The sequence below is a fragment of the Balearica regulorum genome, chromosome 6 (assembly GCF_011004875.1).
Source record: "Balearica regulorum gibbericeps isolate bBalReg1 chromosome 6, bBalReg1.pri, whole genome shotgun sequence".
Taxonomy (NCBI): domain Eukaryota; kingdom Metazoa; phylum Chordata; class Aves; order Gruiformes; family Gruidae; genus Balearica; species Balearica regulorum.
Window position 1 is genome coordinate 29,188,464 of NC_046189.1, and position 18,177 is coordinate 29,206,640.

At 35.5% G+C, this 18,177-nt stretch overlaps 1 protein-coding gene across 3 annotated transcripts in view; it reads left to right on the forward strand.

The window, feature by feature from the left end:
• The window catches only part of PTPN4 (protein tyrosine phosphatase non-receptor type 4), a 118,293-nt gene that overhangs the window by 75,956 nt on the left and 24,160 nt on the right, over positions 1–18,177 (forward strand). For all 3 annotated transcript variants that reach the window (XR_012836157.1, XM_075757007.1, XM_075757008.1), the window contains 4 exons: positions 3,437–3,505; positions 10,300–10,434; positions 11,701–11,859; positions 16,867–17,026. Coding sequence is in view for 2 of the 3 variants with exons in the window: in XM_075757007.1 (XP_075613122.1) it covers positions 3,437–3,505; positions 10,300–10,434; positions 11,701–11,859; positions 16,867–17,026 (523 nt within the window). In the remaining variant the exon portion in view is untranslated. The remainder of the gene's footprint in view (positions 1–3,436; positions 3,506–10,299; positions 10,435–11,700; positions 11,860–16,866; positions 17,027–18,177) is intronic.

The window sequence follows — 18,177 nt, forward strand, 5'->3', positions numbered from 1 at the left end:
AAATTTAAGTCCATAACTTGTAAGGATGAACTTAGCATAGTAGGCAAAAAAGGTTGGAGTGCAAAGAATGACTGTGGAATAACTATAATCCTCAAGTATAATTTTTATTCTAATGACAGAGTGGGTGGTGTTGTTTTTTAATGTTTTATGCTTTTTATTAAAAAATATCTCAGTTAAGTAACAGTTAACTGTCTCTGTAATGCAGAATACCGGTGGTTTTAATCATGCCTGAAGTAGAGAATAATGGAGCTACTACTAATCAGCCATCTAGAATGGCAACAGTGTCTGTGATGTACAAAGGGAGAAGATGAAAAGCTAGAAAACACAGTAACAGACTATTTCTGTTACACTTGTGAATTGCATAAATGTATAAAGAGGAAAGTAATTCAATGGCTAAATTTTATACCATCTGTTTTTTTGACCAGCATTCACAGCACCCATTTGAGAAACAGCATTCTGTGATCCTGAACAGTGTTTGAGACTTGATTCAGTGTTGCCGTAGTGAATTTTGGGGAGCTTTTTCATTTCTGTAAAGATTTTGAATTTGAATCATTGTGGTTACTATTACAGAATAGCTCTTTGATGACATTCAACTTATGTTAATGTAAGATGAAAAGGGAAGCTGCATAAAAATGAAGGTCGTTAAAGTTAATGAAGCAGCCAAAAGGTTAGAATTTCTGTAAGTAGTCTGAGAGATTGTTTAGAGGCAGCATAATAGTAATAACGTGGAACACAAGGAGACGTTAAGGGCACTGGGCTGGTTTAATCTTGTGAAAAGGAAACTGAGGGGGAATTTAGTAGTAAGCCTAAAGCTACTTCCAGGGCAATGTCAGAAATGATGGAGCCAAACTTGTGCTGGTAATGGCAGGTGATAGAACAAGGGACAACAGCCACAAATTTCACCTTGAAGATTCTAGCTGGACATTAGGAAAAATTTTTGGGTTTTTTTTGTTTTTCTAGGAGGATATAGTGCATTACTGGAACAAGTTACCCAGAGAGGTTGTGGGATCTCTATTTTTGGAGGCTTCTCAAAACTTGGCTAGGCAAAGACATGGCCAGACATGAGCTAGTGTTAGCAGGAGATTGGACTAGAGACTTCTAGCCAACATTTCTATGATTAAAATGAACTAATAAAATACTAAACTGCCAGGGCTAGACAGAATTATCTCCAGTTCTAAAAAAATCAGACACATAAGATCGTTGAACTATTAATGTGTTACATAATCTGTTATTTCCATTGGACTAAGAGATTCTAATGCAGCAAATTTTAAAGCAAAGTGAGATTTTTTTTAAAAAAACCAAAAACACAACAAAACAAAAAAAAAAAAAAAAACAAAAAACAACTTCCAGGAGGGATCAAGAAGACTACTGATAAGAAAATCTGACTTCGGTACACTGTCCTTAGATTTTCAAAATGATTGTAATAATATTCCTCACCAAATACTCATTAAAGAAGTTAAACTACCAAAACATGAAGAGTTTTCTTGCATATTAGCAACTGTTTTAATCAGATGGGAAACAAGTAGGTCCATTCTTCACAACGAAGGGAAGTTACCACTGAAGCGATACAGGTTTTTGTAGTAAAAGATGAAGTTGACTGTAGAAAGCTTCGGTGGTATGTCACAATGAGAGGTGAGTAAGGGATAAAACGGTAGATCAAGTTCAGTGTCCAAAAATGCAAAATAATCTACACAGGGAGAGAAAAGAGTAGAAACATCAATTATAAATAAACTATTACTGTCTTGGAGCTTTGTAGTTCTCTGAAAATGTTAAATCCGTTATTAGTAGGAGTTAGAGAAAGGCACATACAATGTTAGAGTTATTGGAAAGGAATAGATGAAAATATAGATGGCTTACTGCTTGTTGGAGTTAAAAATGTATAACCCCAGGAAGTTAGCAGGCAGCAGGTTTGAAAAAGAGAGATTTCTTAGAATCGCAGCATGCAGAGGTTGGGAGGCAGCTCTGGACACTGTCTAGTCCAATGTCCTGTTCAAACAGGTCCACTATAGCAGGTTGCCTAGGACTGTGTCCAGCCAGGTATTGAATATCTCCAAGGATGGAGGCCCCACACCATCTCTGAGCAATCTGATCCAGTGTTTGACCACCTTCACAGTAAAAATGTTTGGTTTGTTTCGTGTTTGGTTGGGTTTTGTTGTTGTTTTTCTTCCTTGCCCCACCCCCTACTTATGAGATAAGTAGGATATCTCATATTTCAGTTTGTGCCCATTGCCTCTTTTCCTGTCTCTGGGCTCCTTTGAGAAGAGTCTGGCTGTATTTTTTACTTTCCCCTTCAGGGATTTATTACGCACTCATTTGATCCCTCTCAGCCTTCTCTTCCTGAGGCTGAACAGTCCCAGCTGTCTTTGCCTCTCCCCATCTGTCAGATGGTCTGAACCTGAATCATCTTTGTGGCCCTTTGCTTCACTTGGGGGACCCTGGAACTCGACACAGCACTCCAGATGTGGTCTCACCAGTGTTGAGTAAAGCTGCTTTCCAGCCATTTGGTCTTCAGCCTGTGCATGGGGTTATTCCTCCCCAGGTGTGGGATTTTGCATTTCCCTTCGCTGCATTTCATAAGATTCCAGTTGACCCATTTCTCCAGCCTTCACACATCCAGTAGTTCTGTAATATGAATGTGAAAATAGCTAATTATTCTTTGATTTCATAGTGCAAATGTCCCTGTAAGGGACAAAAAAGAGCAGAGTTTTAAGTATCAGTATCCTTTTAGGACATGCATCCTCTGACTCTGTGCCTTGTTCTGAAGTTATAAATGAGGAAGTGACTGCAAAAGGGAGTTCTACTGGTATCTTGCCACCAATTCTTAACTGCTGGTAGACACTCCAAAAATATTGTATTTTTTCCTAAAACAGAAATTATGAAATATTGTAAAGGACCTTTGATTTGACACAAGACATCTGATCTTATATGAAAAGTCAGCAAGTTCCAAGATCTAATCTTGATTTTGCAAGTTGCTTAGAAGAATACAGTCATGATGTGTTTATCATCTAATGATACTTCGTTGAACTAAGTAGTGACTAAGTAATTAGCAGCTCAGGAAACAGTTTAAGGAGGAGTACAGAGGAGATGCTGTAACTTATGATTGTGGCTATAACAGGAAAGATGATAGTGGTGTTATCCAAAAATCCAAGCAGAACTTTCTTATTGTTTTGGATAAGAAGAAAAAGAGAAGAGAAGGGCTGATGTTATGCCTAAAATTGATTGGTCTTTGTTACAGTTAGACTTTAACAGGAAAGATGACCTACGCTTACCCAAATGCTGTCTAGAGTTACACTACTGAAGCTAACACAATTGCTTGAGCATGACTGAAAATAGAATTTAGGGTTTTTTTTTTTTGTTGAGATGGTTCAATTTTAAGCAAGAAATTGTTATCCTAAGTTTGTTGCATTTAGTGGTTTGGCTTTGTTTTGTTTTCCAGTGGGAGAACAGAGGTCCAGTCTGTGCAGTATGGTAAAGAAAGAGCAAACAAAGATAGGGTATTTGCAAGGTAAGCAATTTACGTTTGTACAGGATCAGTAAGTCTTCTGTTTATATCTTTTAAGATGTTATGGGATCATTGTTTTCCGTTTGCAAAAATGTAAAATAGAGAGCAACTATTGTTGACTGTTGCTAGTGGCTTGACTTAACCATGTTAAGGAGTTTAATTTTGATGGGGAGAGTGTCTCTTTGGGGCAGCCGGAAATGGAGGAGAATCTTATGATGGAAAAGTTAATAAGGGTATTCTTTAATATTTCTCCTTTTATATATGTCCAAAATTCAGAATTGCCTTCCATCTGTGCAGTTTGTTGTTACGTGTACTAGCCCTCTTTGTGCTGTCTTTATTGCAAAGAATGGTCTCTTTAACTATTCCATTAAAATATTGAGTTATTATATTTTACCCTGATAACAACCTACAACTACACATACATATTTCCTTTAGAATTAAGGTGCTGTGAGTGTCTTATCCCTATAATCCCGATGAGATATTTTACTGTGAAAAATTTGACTGGGAGTGAGCTGCTTCTGAAGGTATTCTGTCAGAGAGTAGTTGGCCAATGATAGAATCTATAACTTAGTTTTGTTTCAGACTCCTGAGGGGTTTAGTGGTTACAAGAAAACAGTCAAGACGTAGATTTAGTTCTTCATTCAGAAATTATGATACAATATTCAGAAGTAAAACTGCTGCTGCATCCGTTTGGCAGTCTGCTCTGATCATTGATAGAAAGAATCCTTATGAGCAGGAAGCATGCTCCATGCTTTTTTTTTGTGCTTATACTTTTACTGAGATGAGGAATGGCTTTTAGCATAGTTACCCCTTGAGGAACACTGGAGTTCAGATTTATGTGCACAGACTTTGCATAACAAGCCCAGCAACCTTTCTCAAGAACCTGTAAAGAGTGTTTTTCAGAGCACTGGTGAATTCTGCCTTAATTTCCTGCCCGCTCCCTCCCCCCCACCTTATTTCCCCCTGTGCAATATAATATGATATATGAGTTTTTAACTGGGCACACTGTGGATACCCAGGTCCCTATTAGAAGGGTTGGGGGGCAGAAGTGCTGTGGCATGTTTGTTCAACAGGTAGATTTTTATAAGACCAATCTGTTCTGTGTGCTGTAGAACTATTTTTTACTCTATTTAATTTACTTTGGGAATCTGGTTAGATTTTTTTACTTGGGGCAACTTTTTTAGTAATCAGAAGATTCAACACTGATAACTGAGTTTTATTTATTTAAATGACAGTTGCAAATCAGTTAAACTTTTTCTTGTTGCACTCTGAACTTGCAATTCCCCACAAGTAAGGAGGATGGAGGAGAGCCGATACCTGGTTTTGAGGAGTATATTTATCTTTTTAGAAACTCTTATTCAGTAGATGGCACTCTTCCTTTTGAGTCAAAACTGAACAAGTGGTGCTAGGGTCACTTGTATTTTGTAGTATATACTCTGAATAAAATTGAAAGCCATAACTAGAATTGCTTTGATGTTTTCTTAAGTCTTTTTGGCTTTTTTAAGTTAATAAAATACTTTGCTCTTCGATCCTCAGTAATTTTATTTTCCACTGTTGCTTTTAGATTAAGGAACACATCATTCATTCTCACCTTCTGACTTGTTTAATAACGTTGATGACTGATAAATGTCCAAGGCATATATGTGTACGTCAGTGGGCTGAAATTAATGACGCACTGTAACAAGTACACCTTAAAAGGCTTTTAATAGATCATCTGTTTCTTCCTCTGTCCTCTCCATCACAATGCACAATTAATGTATTTTCAATTTTAAATACTTCTAGTATTTTCAAGGGTGAAAAAGCCTGAAATATAAGACATTTCTAGAACACCGTGTGGTTCAAGAAGCTTAAACTAAGAACATTATTTTTAATTTCTTGTCTTCTAAACAGTTACACTTCAAGTCGAAATACTGAGCAGATGTTAGACCTTTTGTATTCATACAGAGAATAAATTTTGCTTTTTAAGGTTTTATGGGTATAATGTGGTTTTTGTTCCTGGAACCTGCCTTTCTCAGTGTGTCTTTCTCAAAGTCATCGTGTTGTTAGAACAGCTTTTTAAGCTGTCAAGCAGTGGGCTTGTTTTGGTTGCTTTTGAAAGTTCTACTAGGTTTAGTTGTCTTTTGCTATGCAACCAGGAGCATGCTAGCATTAGTCAGGTCTTTCTTGAGAATTAAGTGGACACAAAAAAATTTAAATAACTACTGTTGCTTTTATAATTACTACATCAGAAGATTTATTCAAGATTGGGGGAAAAAATGTTTTCAGGTGTTTTTTCCTAGAGCTATCTCTATTTTCTCATCAGTATCTAACTAGACACTGGCTTATTTGAGCTAATACTGTCTAAACAATTTTGATTCATTTCATTGTAAGAAAATAACACCAATAGTTACATTGAGATGACATTTCAGTAATCTATTTGTTCTAAGTTGGGAAATGGTAATCGCCACAAGTAATGATCATCTAGCCTCTACACACTGAGTGGAACACAGGTACAGAGCACAAGACATGGAAATAAAATTTCTTAACAGCCATTTGAATAAAACAAGCAGCCTACAATGAGCAGGCTTAGCTGTTTGTCCTCAGGATTTTACTTTAAAGTAAGCCAAAATAGTATTAATGGATTTTTTCCCAAAATCAGAAAAACATTTAAAAATTAATTTTTAAAAATGGAATTTATTACTGTGCAGGAGATAGTCTGTAATAAATTTGATACATTTTCTAGATGCTGTTTTCTTAATCTTCATGCAGCACTAACTTCAGCATTTAGAAGACTGTTGCTGCAGCTGTTTAGATGTTTTGTTTGTTTTCGTCTTCATTATAGCTATTCTCTTGGCCTCATTTGTTGCAGGATATACACAACACAGGAAAACTTGTAAGAATTCCCAGGAGCATAATAAAAGTAAAAGTAGATAATAAAAGTGAAGAAAGTTTGATCAAGTCATGAATTGAGAGATTTCTTAAAGAACACTGTTCTCTTAGTCATTGCAAAATATTCTAATTCTTTTCAGTTCTGATGGTGTGTACTGGAGCTGAGAGAAGGTAGTTTATGTGCTTTGTATGATAACAAGTGGGTATCTCAGTCATTCGTATTTGCAAACTCCCTACTATTAAGTTGCAATCTCTGTTTCCAAAAATCCAGTCTTGCTTCAACAATGCGTTTATTCAGGTTAATGAAGTAATTCCTCAGTTGCTTTAAACTGTATATGTCATTTGTGGCGTATCTGCAGATTTGTATACATTTTCAGCCTCTCAGTCTGAAGCAGTAGCTGCCAGTTTTGCTGAGAAACGCATTCCCCGTACTCCTTGTCAAAATGCAAAGCAAGGCTGTACCCCCAGGTTATATTTCTTTTTGGGACAGAAATTATTGAAAAGATTCCCTCCTATATTATCCTCTTTCTTTCCCAGCTCCTCTGAGAATTTTGCACTTCAGCTGTGGGACACAAAACAAATTCTGTCTTTGAAAGCTTTTGTGCACTGTAGCTGAGCTAATACAATTTGTTATGCTTTTTTTGGTTTTTTGGTTGCATTATGTAATATCATCCCTGCTACTAGGTTGGGGTTTTTTATTTGATGTAGTACCACAGCTTCTAGAACTGTTCTTGATCTTGGGGGCAGGTAAAGTTTTTGGTCTCTGTCTGTACTCAGAGAGATAGGACTTCATGCTATAAAAGTTGGAAGGTCTCTGCAGATTCACCAAAAATTAAATCTGAAAATAGTTTACTCTGTTAACTAGCAGTGCCTTGTGCTGGAGTGCAATAGAAGCATCCAGACTGAGCAGACAAACGCAGAATTTAGAATTTCAAAGTTTATCAAAGCATTTCAAAAGTTTTTTTACAGCTTACTTCCCCCCTCCCATCCCCTCAGCTACACTCTGGCTTGAGAAGTTGATTTGAATATTGTAAGGAATTAGTGATACAGAAGAAATTTGCAGGAATATTTTACAACACATCTTAAAAGATAATTAAAAACCCCTTATTGTTAGATTTAGAAGTGTTGGCAGGAGAGCTAGTATCAAAAAGCCACGGCACTGAGAAGTTCGGTGCTGCAGTGTGGTAATTTTTTCTTTGAAATATCTGCAAAGACAGGAAATGAAGGCAACAAACATGAGTGGGTGGGACTCTGAGGTTAGAGCTGTTAATAAAATAATTGAAACGAACCTTTGCTGATAAACACTGCAACCGTTTATCGTGTTAGTAAGGTATTATTTCTGAAAGATCCGACTATCCACAATAAAAGGTGAGTTTTCTTAACATTGAATCTTTTTTTATAGGGAAGAAAATGATGCTTCTCATTTTAGAGTTACGTTCATTTGTTGCATAGATTGAGGAAGTTTTCAAAAATGTAGTTAAGAACTATGACTTAGGATACAACGCAGTGGCTTTTTTTGGAAGTAATCAAGAATTTAATTTTTTTAAAAACTTCCCCCCCCCCCCCCATATGTTTGTCTGTGTGTCTATAATTTAGTTTGTTTTATACAGGCAAGGTTAGTGCCCTTTCACTGGTTTTGCACATTTAAAAAAAACCAACCAAACCACCAACTTTCCTATAGTCCACTTGTTGTTTTTTCACTGAAGGTAAATAAGATTCAATAGCTGGCTTTACATGTCTGTCAGAAAATACTGTATCTGCAGTCCTGTATTTACCTAATTTAGCATTGGATATATTATGTTCCTCTGCATTTTCCCCTCCGCCCGTTCTTTGGCTAAAATTTACTATGTTTGTGAAGAAAAAAATACGTAAGTGCTTTAAGTTGCTCACATTTGAAGCAAATTACAGAAATTGAAATGTTGGTTTAATTGACATGATGTCAAGCTAATTACTTTTGAATCAAATTAATACTGCTTAGGATACATGCTAAGAAACTGGATGTTATTCTCCTCAGGAATTAAATAATTGATATTTTCCCTGTTTTCAAAAATCAATAGATTTTTTCCTCAAGTGGAATAAGGCCTGAAACAGTAGTATTTAGAATAGCCCATCTCACTTAACTGTCTGAATTTGTCAACTGGTATTCAGTAACTCTTTAGAGCAGCAAAGCAGCATGCACTACATGTTCAGAACTGCTTGGGGGTGTAAAACCAAAAATAAACCCTCCACACACAAATCACCACTCCTTTAATATCAAACACACACTGCTGACATTAATAGGGCTTAAATATTTCTGCCTGTGAAGAGAGATCATTCATTAGGATGCTTGGCTGGTTATTGTTGTAGACTTTGATTATATTGAGGATAGTCTACTTCAAGGGGTGCCTTGCATTGAGTTTTAAGTTCCGTGAGAAGCAAAAATGTATTTGCAACTAATGTTCTCATTTTCAGAAGGATGTAATTTGTGTGGGGGTAGTTCCTTAATTTGTCAAAGTTCCTTCTTTCTGGACTTACACTTTCAGTAAATCAGTAAGGTAGTAACGATAAGAAGAAGATAGAGAGCAGTTACCACGTGTCCCAAGGACAGCAAAGGCAGAAGTTGTTTTGTGATATGGGTGTATGGAGCTGGGGAAAGAAATGAAGGAGTTATGCTAATATAATAATATGTTGTCACCTCATTGTGCAAAGCTGGAGAGTAGAGAAGAGTATAGTGATAGAATATAAACGCAAAAGGGAATGAAATGGTCGTGGCACAAAAGACTGATAAAATTGAGGTATCACTGGAAAAAGAGAGGGTTGGGTAATGATAGAGGAGAAATTTGAACTATATAGGCACCATCAAAGTAGTAGAAGCAAAGTGAAAACCCCATAACACAAAATACGCAGGACATATATTGAAGGATTGTTTAAAAGAATTTTTGTTGCTGGCTAAAGAATTTTCAGTTGAAAACAACAAACAGCAAAAGTCTGGGTATGTTTAGTCACAGGATGACTGAACCATCCCAATGATGCTAAGAAAAAAAGCCACCACAATTCTTGGATGATTCATTTGATAATTTCCAGCATAAAAGGGAAATATACTATTTCATGAGAGATGAATAGTATAGATGGTCTCATTGGTCCTGAAGAAATAGGTGAAAGAAACGGTAGAAGAGCTTGTAGATATCCTGGGATTACTGGACAATGAGAAGAAAAAGTTTCCTCAATATTGAGAAAGGAAAATACACTTCCTTTTGTATAAAAACAATGGCAGTAATGACCTTTAACCTGAAGGACTTTTCTGGCACAAAACCAAATTGAAGTTTGGTTACCTACGAAGAAGTTTAGATAGGATGATTGCATCTGCCTTATAGGTGATAAAACATGTTCTGGAAGAAAGCATGTCACCTTGATGGAAATACTTGATGAGTGAAGAAAACCCAGGAGCTCTGTTGCCATGTTGATGATTACCCCACTTTCAGTTCTTCAGAGTCTTTGGGAGTTTTTCTGGGCTGATGTTTCCACTGCTCTATTTTTCCTGAGATGGCTGAATAGTTGTGTTACTTGAAGTTTTTTGGTTTTCTTTTCACTTTTAAGTTCAGATCTCTCTGACTTTTCTGTTTGAGTCAGATTCTCTTTGAGGCATTAGAAATGCCTAGTGAAGTTTAGTGGGTTCCTCTTCCAGCTTGCCTGTCTCCCTCCCAGTCAGCAGTATTTCATGACTGTATTTCATTGACGTTCTTGTATAAAGTACAGAAAATTAAGTGCAATATATTGAGAAAGTTCAGAACTGCCCAAGTAAATATAGTTTTGCATTATTACATTTCCTTTTGTCCATATAATTTGGTTTTCTATGATAGAACATCCATAGTTTCATTGTGGTGAATTTTATGTAATTTTGTTCTTACCTCATATAATTTTTGGTTAGTCATTTTACTTGCTTCTTCTAGATCCCCCAGTAAACCCTTGGCACGGAAATTAATGAGTGGGATGGACTGGGAAGCAGTGAGTAGGAACTCACTGTCTGATGATAGGTTGGAAACACAGAGCCTACCGTCACGATCTCCACCTGGAACCCCAAATCAGTAAGTAGCATTGACTCTTCTGTCCCTAGAAGTGACTTTTTACCCCTAATGTGTGTGTAATAGAAAGATTAATGCATTATGGAGACAAATAACTTCACAAGTCTGTGCTGAGTGGTTCTCTGTAACATTTACCCACAGATAAGAGAAACTATTTGGGGGTGAATTTTAGGTGCTTCTCACTCAACCTATGAAAAGTGTGAGGTCTAGTATGCAACCCTAAATTTGAGAGCTTAAGTTTTCTCAAGCACAGTTAAAACTAAATTACTCGTTTGGCTGAGAAAAAAACTGATAATAAAATCTGTGTGATATTTCAGAAATAATTGATTCTGGTTAATACAGCTTAAAAAAAACCCACTGTGGAAAATTACTTAATCAGAAATCCTTGCAGGTTTATTCCCCTTGATTTTTCTGCATTTCCTTTCATTTCTCACTCTTTTCATGTGATATAGCTTTCTGGTTTATGTTTATAGTTAGTGAAAAATCATTCCTGATTTCCTTTGGAAAATAACCAATTTTCTCAGTGTGCTGAAACTGGCTTAAGAATTGGTATTATCCAATTTTGTATTGCATAAAACAGTAGGTGTTAAGATTCATTGGCATTGCAGCATATTATTCAAAAGACTGTTGTTGTAAGTATCTGTAGCATTTAAAAACTATTGTAAAAATTGTGTAATAATGATGCTTAGAGCGTAACATAACTTAATCATTCATGTTTCAAACCATTTTAAGAAAGATGCCTCTGTCACTATGCTAGTTTACAAATGGGAAAATTTTGAGTCACAGAAATAAGATTCTCGGTGCAAAGCTTATGATTTTTCTAGGAGAAGATGAAGGGGAAAAAACCATTCATCTTAATGAAATCAGGTTCTGCCGTGAACAGAGTCAGGACTTTTCTTCTTGGGGATTTGTTTTTCTTCTCATTGACTGGGCCGTCAGTCCAGTAGCCTGTTCATTGGACCATAATGTTTTCAGGCTTCTTTTAAATTTTAAAAAAAATTAAAAATAAATAAAATTAGCCATTTAGTGTTTATGAAAATAATTTTTGAACACTCAAAAAAAGAAAATTATGAAATATAGCATGTTGATCTGTCAACATAACTGTTTCAGTGATTTTGAAAACCTAAATTATTTAATAAAAATATGTATACGAACATATGCTTGCACTGAGAGAAAATAATTATTTTAGCATTCCTTTGTAGTGATGTAAGAAATGTAGATTAATAATAACATTCTTTTCATATTGCACTGCTATGCTTTCCCTCTTAGTCGCAACTCCGCCTTCACTCAAGAAGGAGCCCGGTTACGACCCTCATCAGTTGGACATTTAGTGGACCATGTAGTTCACACTTCCCCAAGTGAAGTGTTTGTAAACCACAGATCTCCATCTTCCACCCAGGCCAATAGCATCATACTGGAATCATCACCGTAAGTTCTGTTTGTCGTTACTGTAAGGTAGCACGCGGGGCGTCTGAAGATAAGTCAGAAATCTTTGCCATTAAGATTTTAGTGTTAAATGTTTGGGTCAGGAGAGCCAGAAAATCTAATAAAAAGGTAGCTGCTGTTTAGGGATTTTTTGTACAGGTCTTACTGAAAATTAAATGATACAGAAGTAACAACCTCTAGCTGACACGTTTCTGATGCAAGGTTGCAACACCTTCCTCACCCACCCAAAATGTGAGTTTGCTGTAATGTGGCCATCAGTGTCTGGATGGGGAAGTGAAAGTTTTGGGGTTTTTTTGATAGAACTGAAGTATGTTGTTTTATGATAAATGTTTTTAATTCCTGTGAGTTTGGAAATTTTGCTTTTTGTCAAGGCACAGAAATATGAGTGAGCTTTACAAATTACTTAGCCAAAATACCTTCGTAGCACCCCAGCATTCTGAGGTTCCTAGTATGTTTTATATACTGTTACTGAGTATATCTTTATTTTTTTAACATAAGCACTGTCAGGCTTTTTTTCTGTTATGCTGAATGTTCTTCATACTGTAAGTTTACTATGCTGTGGTGGGGAAAATAAAAACTATTATTGTGTATTAAGTCCAGAAGGATGACAAAAAAAGTTGAGTTATTCAAAGATTTGAAATACTCAATAACTTGTGGCCAGAGCACAGATTAATTGAGGAAAAAAGGTGTACAATATATATACCTTATTTGCACTCCCACTGTACTTTCATGTAATGCTCAACTTGCCCTCATAATTTTGTATAATCTCTGTTAGCAAGGAAATTGTGCAAATGGTTTCAAAACCGTTTGAGAACTATAAAATGGCACATACATAATTACATGTTTATAAGCAAATTCTTTGGAAAAATTACTCTGGGAAGGTATTTGAACATGATTTTAAAACCTTGCTTAGACTGTACCTTCAGTTTTAACAACTGTGTGTAACTTTGGGGAGGGAATCCAAAATTTTTAGTTTTGTAAGATAACACAATGCTGTTTGTGATAGGGTACAATAGTTATAATTTGACCATCAGCTAGTTATTTAGCTTTCAGAGTTATAAAACAGTAATTTGGCCTAATAATATAAGATTCCCTTTTCTTAGTGGGCTTTTTTAACCTAGTCATGTGGCAAGGGAGTCTGAAAACTGTAACACCTGTGAATCTCTTCTCATATTAGAGTTTTGCTGTACGAAGGCCACACAGGGTCAGGTTCCCAAGGCTTCCAACTGAAGTCAGTTATGAGAAACAGTTACTGAATGGTAGTGATTCAGTGAAGTAAGCATAATTCTTAAATATTCTCTTGTATTAATATGCTGTTACTTGAAGTTAAGTTGTAAAAGATGTTCCCGAGTGTCCCTGGGATTTGTTTATTTAGTACCTGATTTCTTGTGTAAGTCACCATAGAAATGAGTCTTAAAAAGAAAGGAAGTGGTTTTGTAAATTAGTTATGCAACTATGGCTGTTCTTTTTCATGATTTTGCACTTTTTATACCCAAGCAGAAAAACTATTGCTCTTCCATCACTAAGTTTTGGGGGTTGTTTTTTTTGTTTCCCTTGTTGGAAGCTTAAAAGTGGAATTTAATCTCTCAGTATAGATACTTAGCATAATATATTTTTAAGAATGAGGCTGTTGACTGTCAAAAATACATGAACATGGTCTTCTGAAAGTTTCAGGTGATGTTATTGATTCAAGATTTGCAATTTACAAAAGCAAGTAGTAGTCATGAAGTTCACATTAGCTATATAATTTAAAACGACACTGGTTTACAGTCCCAAAAACTGCTTCTTAAACAACTTGACCTTTCTGAGTGAAAAGATTTTTGAGTAGTCCATCTGTTAATTTGTTGGGAAGTTTTATTTATTGATCAAATTTATATACGTAAGAAAGTCAGAGGGATTAACCTGACAGGGAGTAGTTTTAGAGATCGCTTTGAGTTTGGAGTCAAAATAAATTATCAAGTTTCAGTGCAGTTTAGAAGGATATAATAGCTTAACTAATACAACCTTTAATTCTGCTTTTTTTTTTTTTCTTCATCTGCTTGTGCTATTCAAAATTAAATTGAGAGATTTCTGCTTGTAGTTCCCTGAGGTAATTATAACCTTAAATTCCAAAAGCACGTGATATGTGTGTAGTTTAATAAATTTGTGGGGGTGTGTATGAAACTTTTGCTTAATGTATTAAAAGGTCAGACCGGATATATACAAAAATATCCAAAGCTTGTCAGTGCTGGGGTTTGTGTGTTATTTTATTATTATGTAAATTGTTGAATGCAGTAACAGAGAGCTGCTTTGCCTGCAAAATAGGCTGCTTTCACTGCCATTGTCTAAGCATTCATAAGGAAATTCAAAGCTGACTGGGCAAATATAAAGCAATGAAGTTTTTGCCCAGGGCTTGATTGTTAGTTCTCACAATTCATTATGCTAATATATTACAGTACTTGCATTGCTGCTTCTAAAATGCTCATTTAAGTAACTTTTCAAATCTTTTCTATAAGTTTTTATGTTTGGTAGGTATTTATTTGTGTTTGTTGACAGGTATGTACAGACATCTCTAGTCAAACATGAGATCCCATCTTTTACTTGTATTGGAATGACTTCTTTTGTGTCTCATGTTTTCTGTTCCTTTTTTATTCAGTATGAAACTCTCAGGAGTAATTGTTTGCAGGAAAATACATAACTATGTTGCCCTTCACTTAAAAAGGGTGAATAATCTGTGCTGGCCAGACTTGAATGAATAAATACATGGGGCAGTTAAAAAGCTCTGGGTGACCTTTGTAAGTCAATGTCTAAATAATTTATAGCTGCCTTGAAAATTCGTTTTGCAAATGTTGGCAATCATCGTATTTTTTTCTTTCTCCACAAAAATGAATTTAGAAAAGCTACTTTTCCTGACAAATAAAATATAAGGATGATATGCTCTTTTTTACTGTCACTTGCATTGAAAAGTGATAAGAAATATTATTTTTATTCCCTAACATGATTTGAACATGAGATTCTTCAGATAGGAGATACTGAATAATTAGTACTTTTTTTCTTTTAACACTACATAAAAAAATTCTGAAAGTTGAAATTAAGCAAAAACATACAAAAAAGTTAGAATCTTTTCAAATGTACTGTTTTCATACACTGACAAAAAAATTATTAATATTTTGTTTTCTAAGAAAATCGACTGAATTTTTTAAAACTGAAATGGAAAACGTGTGGTATTTCAAAGTGAAGTGTTACATTTTCCATTCAATTTTCATGCTTTTTGAAAGAGGTTCATTCTTTATTTGAAATCACTGTAGACAACTGTGAACTGATTTTTATTTTTTTTTAATTTGAAAACATATATCTGGGACCTGCCTTTAATTGCATAGGAACAAATTATACAGTATGGAATTTGATGTGCACCTTAGGTTTTTTAACTTGCAGCAACTTGAAATGTTATGCTGTCTCATAATAAGAATCTTACCCTGCTAAAAGTTTACTGTGGCTAGACCAGTTAAATACAGTAGGACTACTCATGTGGTTACCCATGCTTTTCAGAGGGATGTTATGCTATGAGTTACCACTGCAGCTTGCTGATAACGAAAGGGGCAGTGTCCTATTTCTGTCTTCTGGGAGTGTACTTCCCTCCCTGTGCAGTGGTCAACCCTCTGTTGAACCAGTTCATCTTGCTGAACCAGCAGAGAGCTACCTGGGCTTGTCCAAAAAGTCCCATGTATTTTTGCTTGCTTGGTAAGCTGCCTTAGCCAAGGGAGGAGCACTGGAGTGCTTCTAGGAAGGGGCCATGGGTGTAGGTGAAAGAAAGAAAGAAGGCACCTATTTTTGGTGGTAGCATTGTCTTTAGATTTATCTGTAACTTCATGCTTCGTGGGTTTTTGATATGCCACTAGTATCAGTGGGCTGTTGTCATAAGTTGTTAAATTACTTAATAATACCTTTTAATGTGGTTCACAGGGAGGAAGGCATGTATCCTTGCTGGTGTTTAGAAACTGGCATTCAAACTAAGTTAATGGGAGCTATGTGCTAACTGCCCTTTTGGGCCTCTCAAAATGTTCTTCTTAATTCTTAAATATAAAGCCATATAATGAAAGATGAATCATATATTTATGTAATACAAATTATACAGTTAAGCTTTTATTCCAAAAGGACTAATAAAGGAAATTATCCATATTATACATAAACACAGAGAACATTTTTATTAATCTACAGTAGAGTGCATGCAGATCTAAAACAGAAATAGAACTTTCTGCTCTTTCATCTTCAGTAATGGTGGTGTAACTCAACTAAAAAATGGATGCGATGAATGCCATTTTTACAAATGTTTTACAGCTGCACGTGTTTAAAAGGGGAATATGTTCAAGAGGAGGGGGGGAAAACAAAGTTCTCTTGAAATGTATACATATACTTTTAAACTGAAAAATTAAAATTTAACGCTATCATCTCCAGTAGGCTTTTCAAATAAATGCAGGGGCACAGTTGAGTTGTCTTCAGCTTGCACTCCTCCTATTTCTAGATCAAAAGCCAAAAACCGGTATGGGAACATTTTATTATGCTGCTTGTGTCTGTTTTTAAGATTTAAATTGCAGGCATTAATTTAAGATGCAAACTAATTGATTTTCTTATTGAGGAAAATATGTTAAGTGACATACCTATTTTAGAAGTAATTTTTTTTTTAGCAGGAGTGCAAAGTATGCAGTGGATTTTATAATACTCCAATATAAAGTGAGTAAAGAGTGCTAAAACCATAAACAAGTCATGTGTAAAAGATGAACTTACTAGTTCTGTGTACAGACGCTCATCAAGAAAAAAGCAGTAACATGTCCAGACATACACTTCCAATATATTCCACCACAGTATATTTTTGAGATTCTAAAAATACATATAGGTATTCAGCTCTCAAACTCTTGAGTTTCTTCTAGCATTTTCAGTTTATTTGGAGCCCTGAAACAATTGTCAATATCTCACGATTGTTCCACTTCATACTTCTATTTTGGTATTCAGATCTCAAGAGACTCCTATAGATGGGCAGCCTCCTGCGTTACCACCCAAACAATTTAAAAAGAACAGTTGGAACCAAATTCATCATTCACACTCACAACAAGAACTGGACAACCATATTAATGAAACATTTGACGTTCCTGCATCACCTGAAAAATCCACAGTAAGTTTAGCCATTCTGCTTTTTATCAGAATGATAGTCCTGCTTTTCATGAGCTTGGTTTTGATGCATTTCAGAGAGTTATTGTGTTTGTGCATTACATTGCAGCATTTCCATTATACATGCAGTCTCTTTGCTAGCTCCCACTGTTTTTTCCACCTGCTGGAGTAGTTCTCTGTCAGTTGTCATTAAATGACTACATTGGGATAAGTAGGCAAACATTTTGAACATTAGCTTTTCCGCACATGCAGAAATTTCGAACTAACCTCCTCTTTGAGAAGTCATTTACCATCAATTTTAAAGACAGCATTGCAGACACTGCCACTGTGTTTAATCTAGCTTTTATGAAAAAGCTGAAACTAAAAGTACCTACCAGCTTCTTGAGCAGTTTTGTCGGGAGAGGCTTCTTGAATCTGCGGTTGCATTTCTCGTCGGAATTTCCAAGAAAGACTCTACCAAGAGCCCTGTGACAAGGAATGTAAAAATCTGAGCAAAAGTTCTTTTTCCACACTTCAGCATGTGCTAGATGAGTAAGCTAGTCAGTTGATTATTGTCTGAGATACAATTGATCATTTTTGTGATTTTTTTTTTTTTTTTTGGTCCAGAAATTTTCAGGTGGTTCTTGGTTTTATACTGGTGTGGGACAAGAAACGCTTTGTAGGATGGGAAGACTGTTTAACATTCAGATATAGCCAATACTGTATAAACAGTTTTGCCAACCTCTGACATTCAAAATTATGAGTCAGCTCCCAAAATTGATATTTTTGAAATGCCTTTGGTTTATTTTTATTTGCATTCTGAACTCTAAGCCTAGGGTGTTCTCTCAGGCCTCGTTACAAAGTTAAGATTCCCATAAACCCCATATTTAATTTCATAGCCAAAGTTTTAATAAAACATGCAAAAGTGAAATCTGTTAATTTATGAGCATTTTGGAAATGCTGTAAAAAAATTTGCTTTAATTAAATAATAAAACAGAATTTTTAACAGCTTTGTCTTCTGTCAGTGCTTACCTGTGTCATATTAAAGTGCTGTTCTGTTTTGAAAGATAATACTACTCTACACACCAAGTTTTCCTGCTCTGTATTCAGTTATCTTTACCAAATTGACAAAAATAACTTTCAGTTGTTTTTTTATCTCCTTTTAGTTCTGCAAAG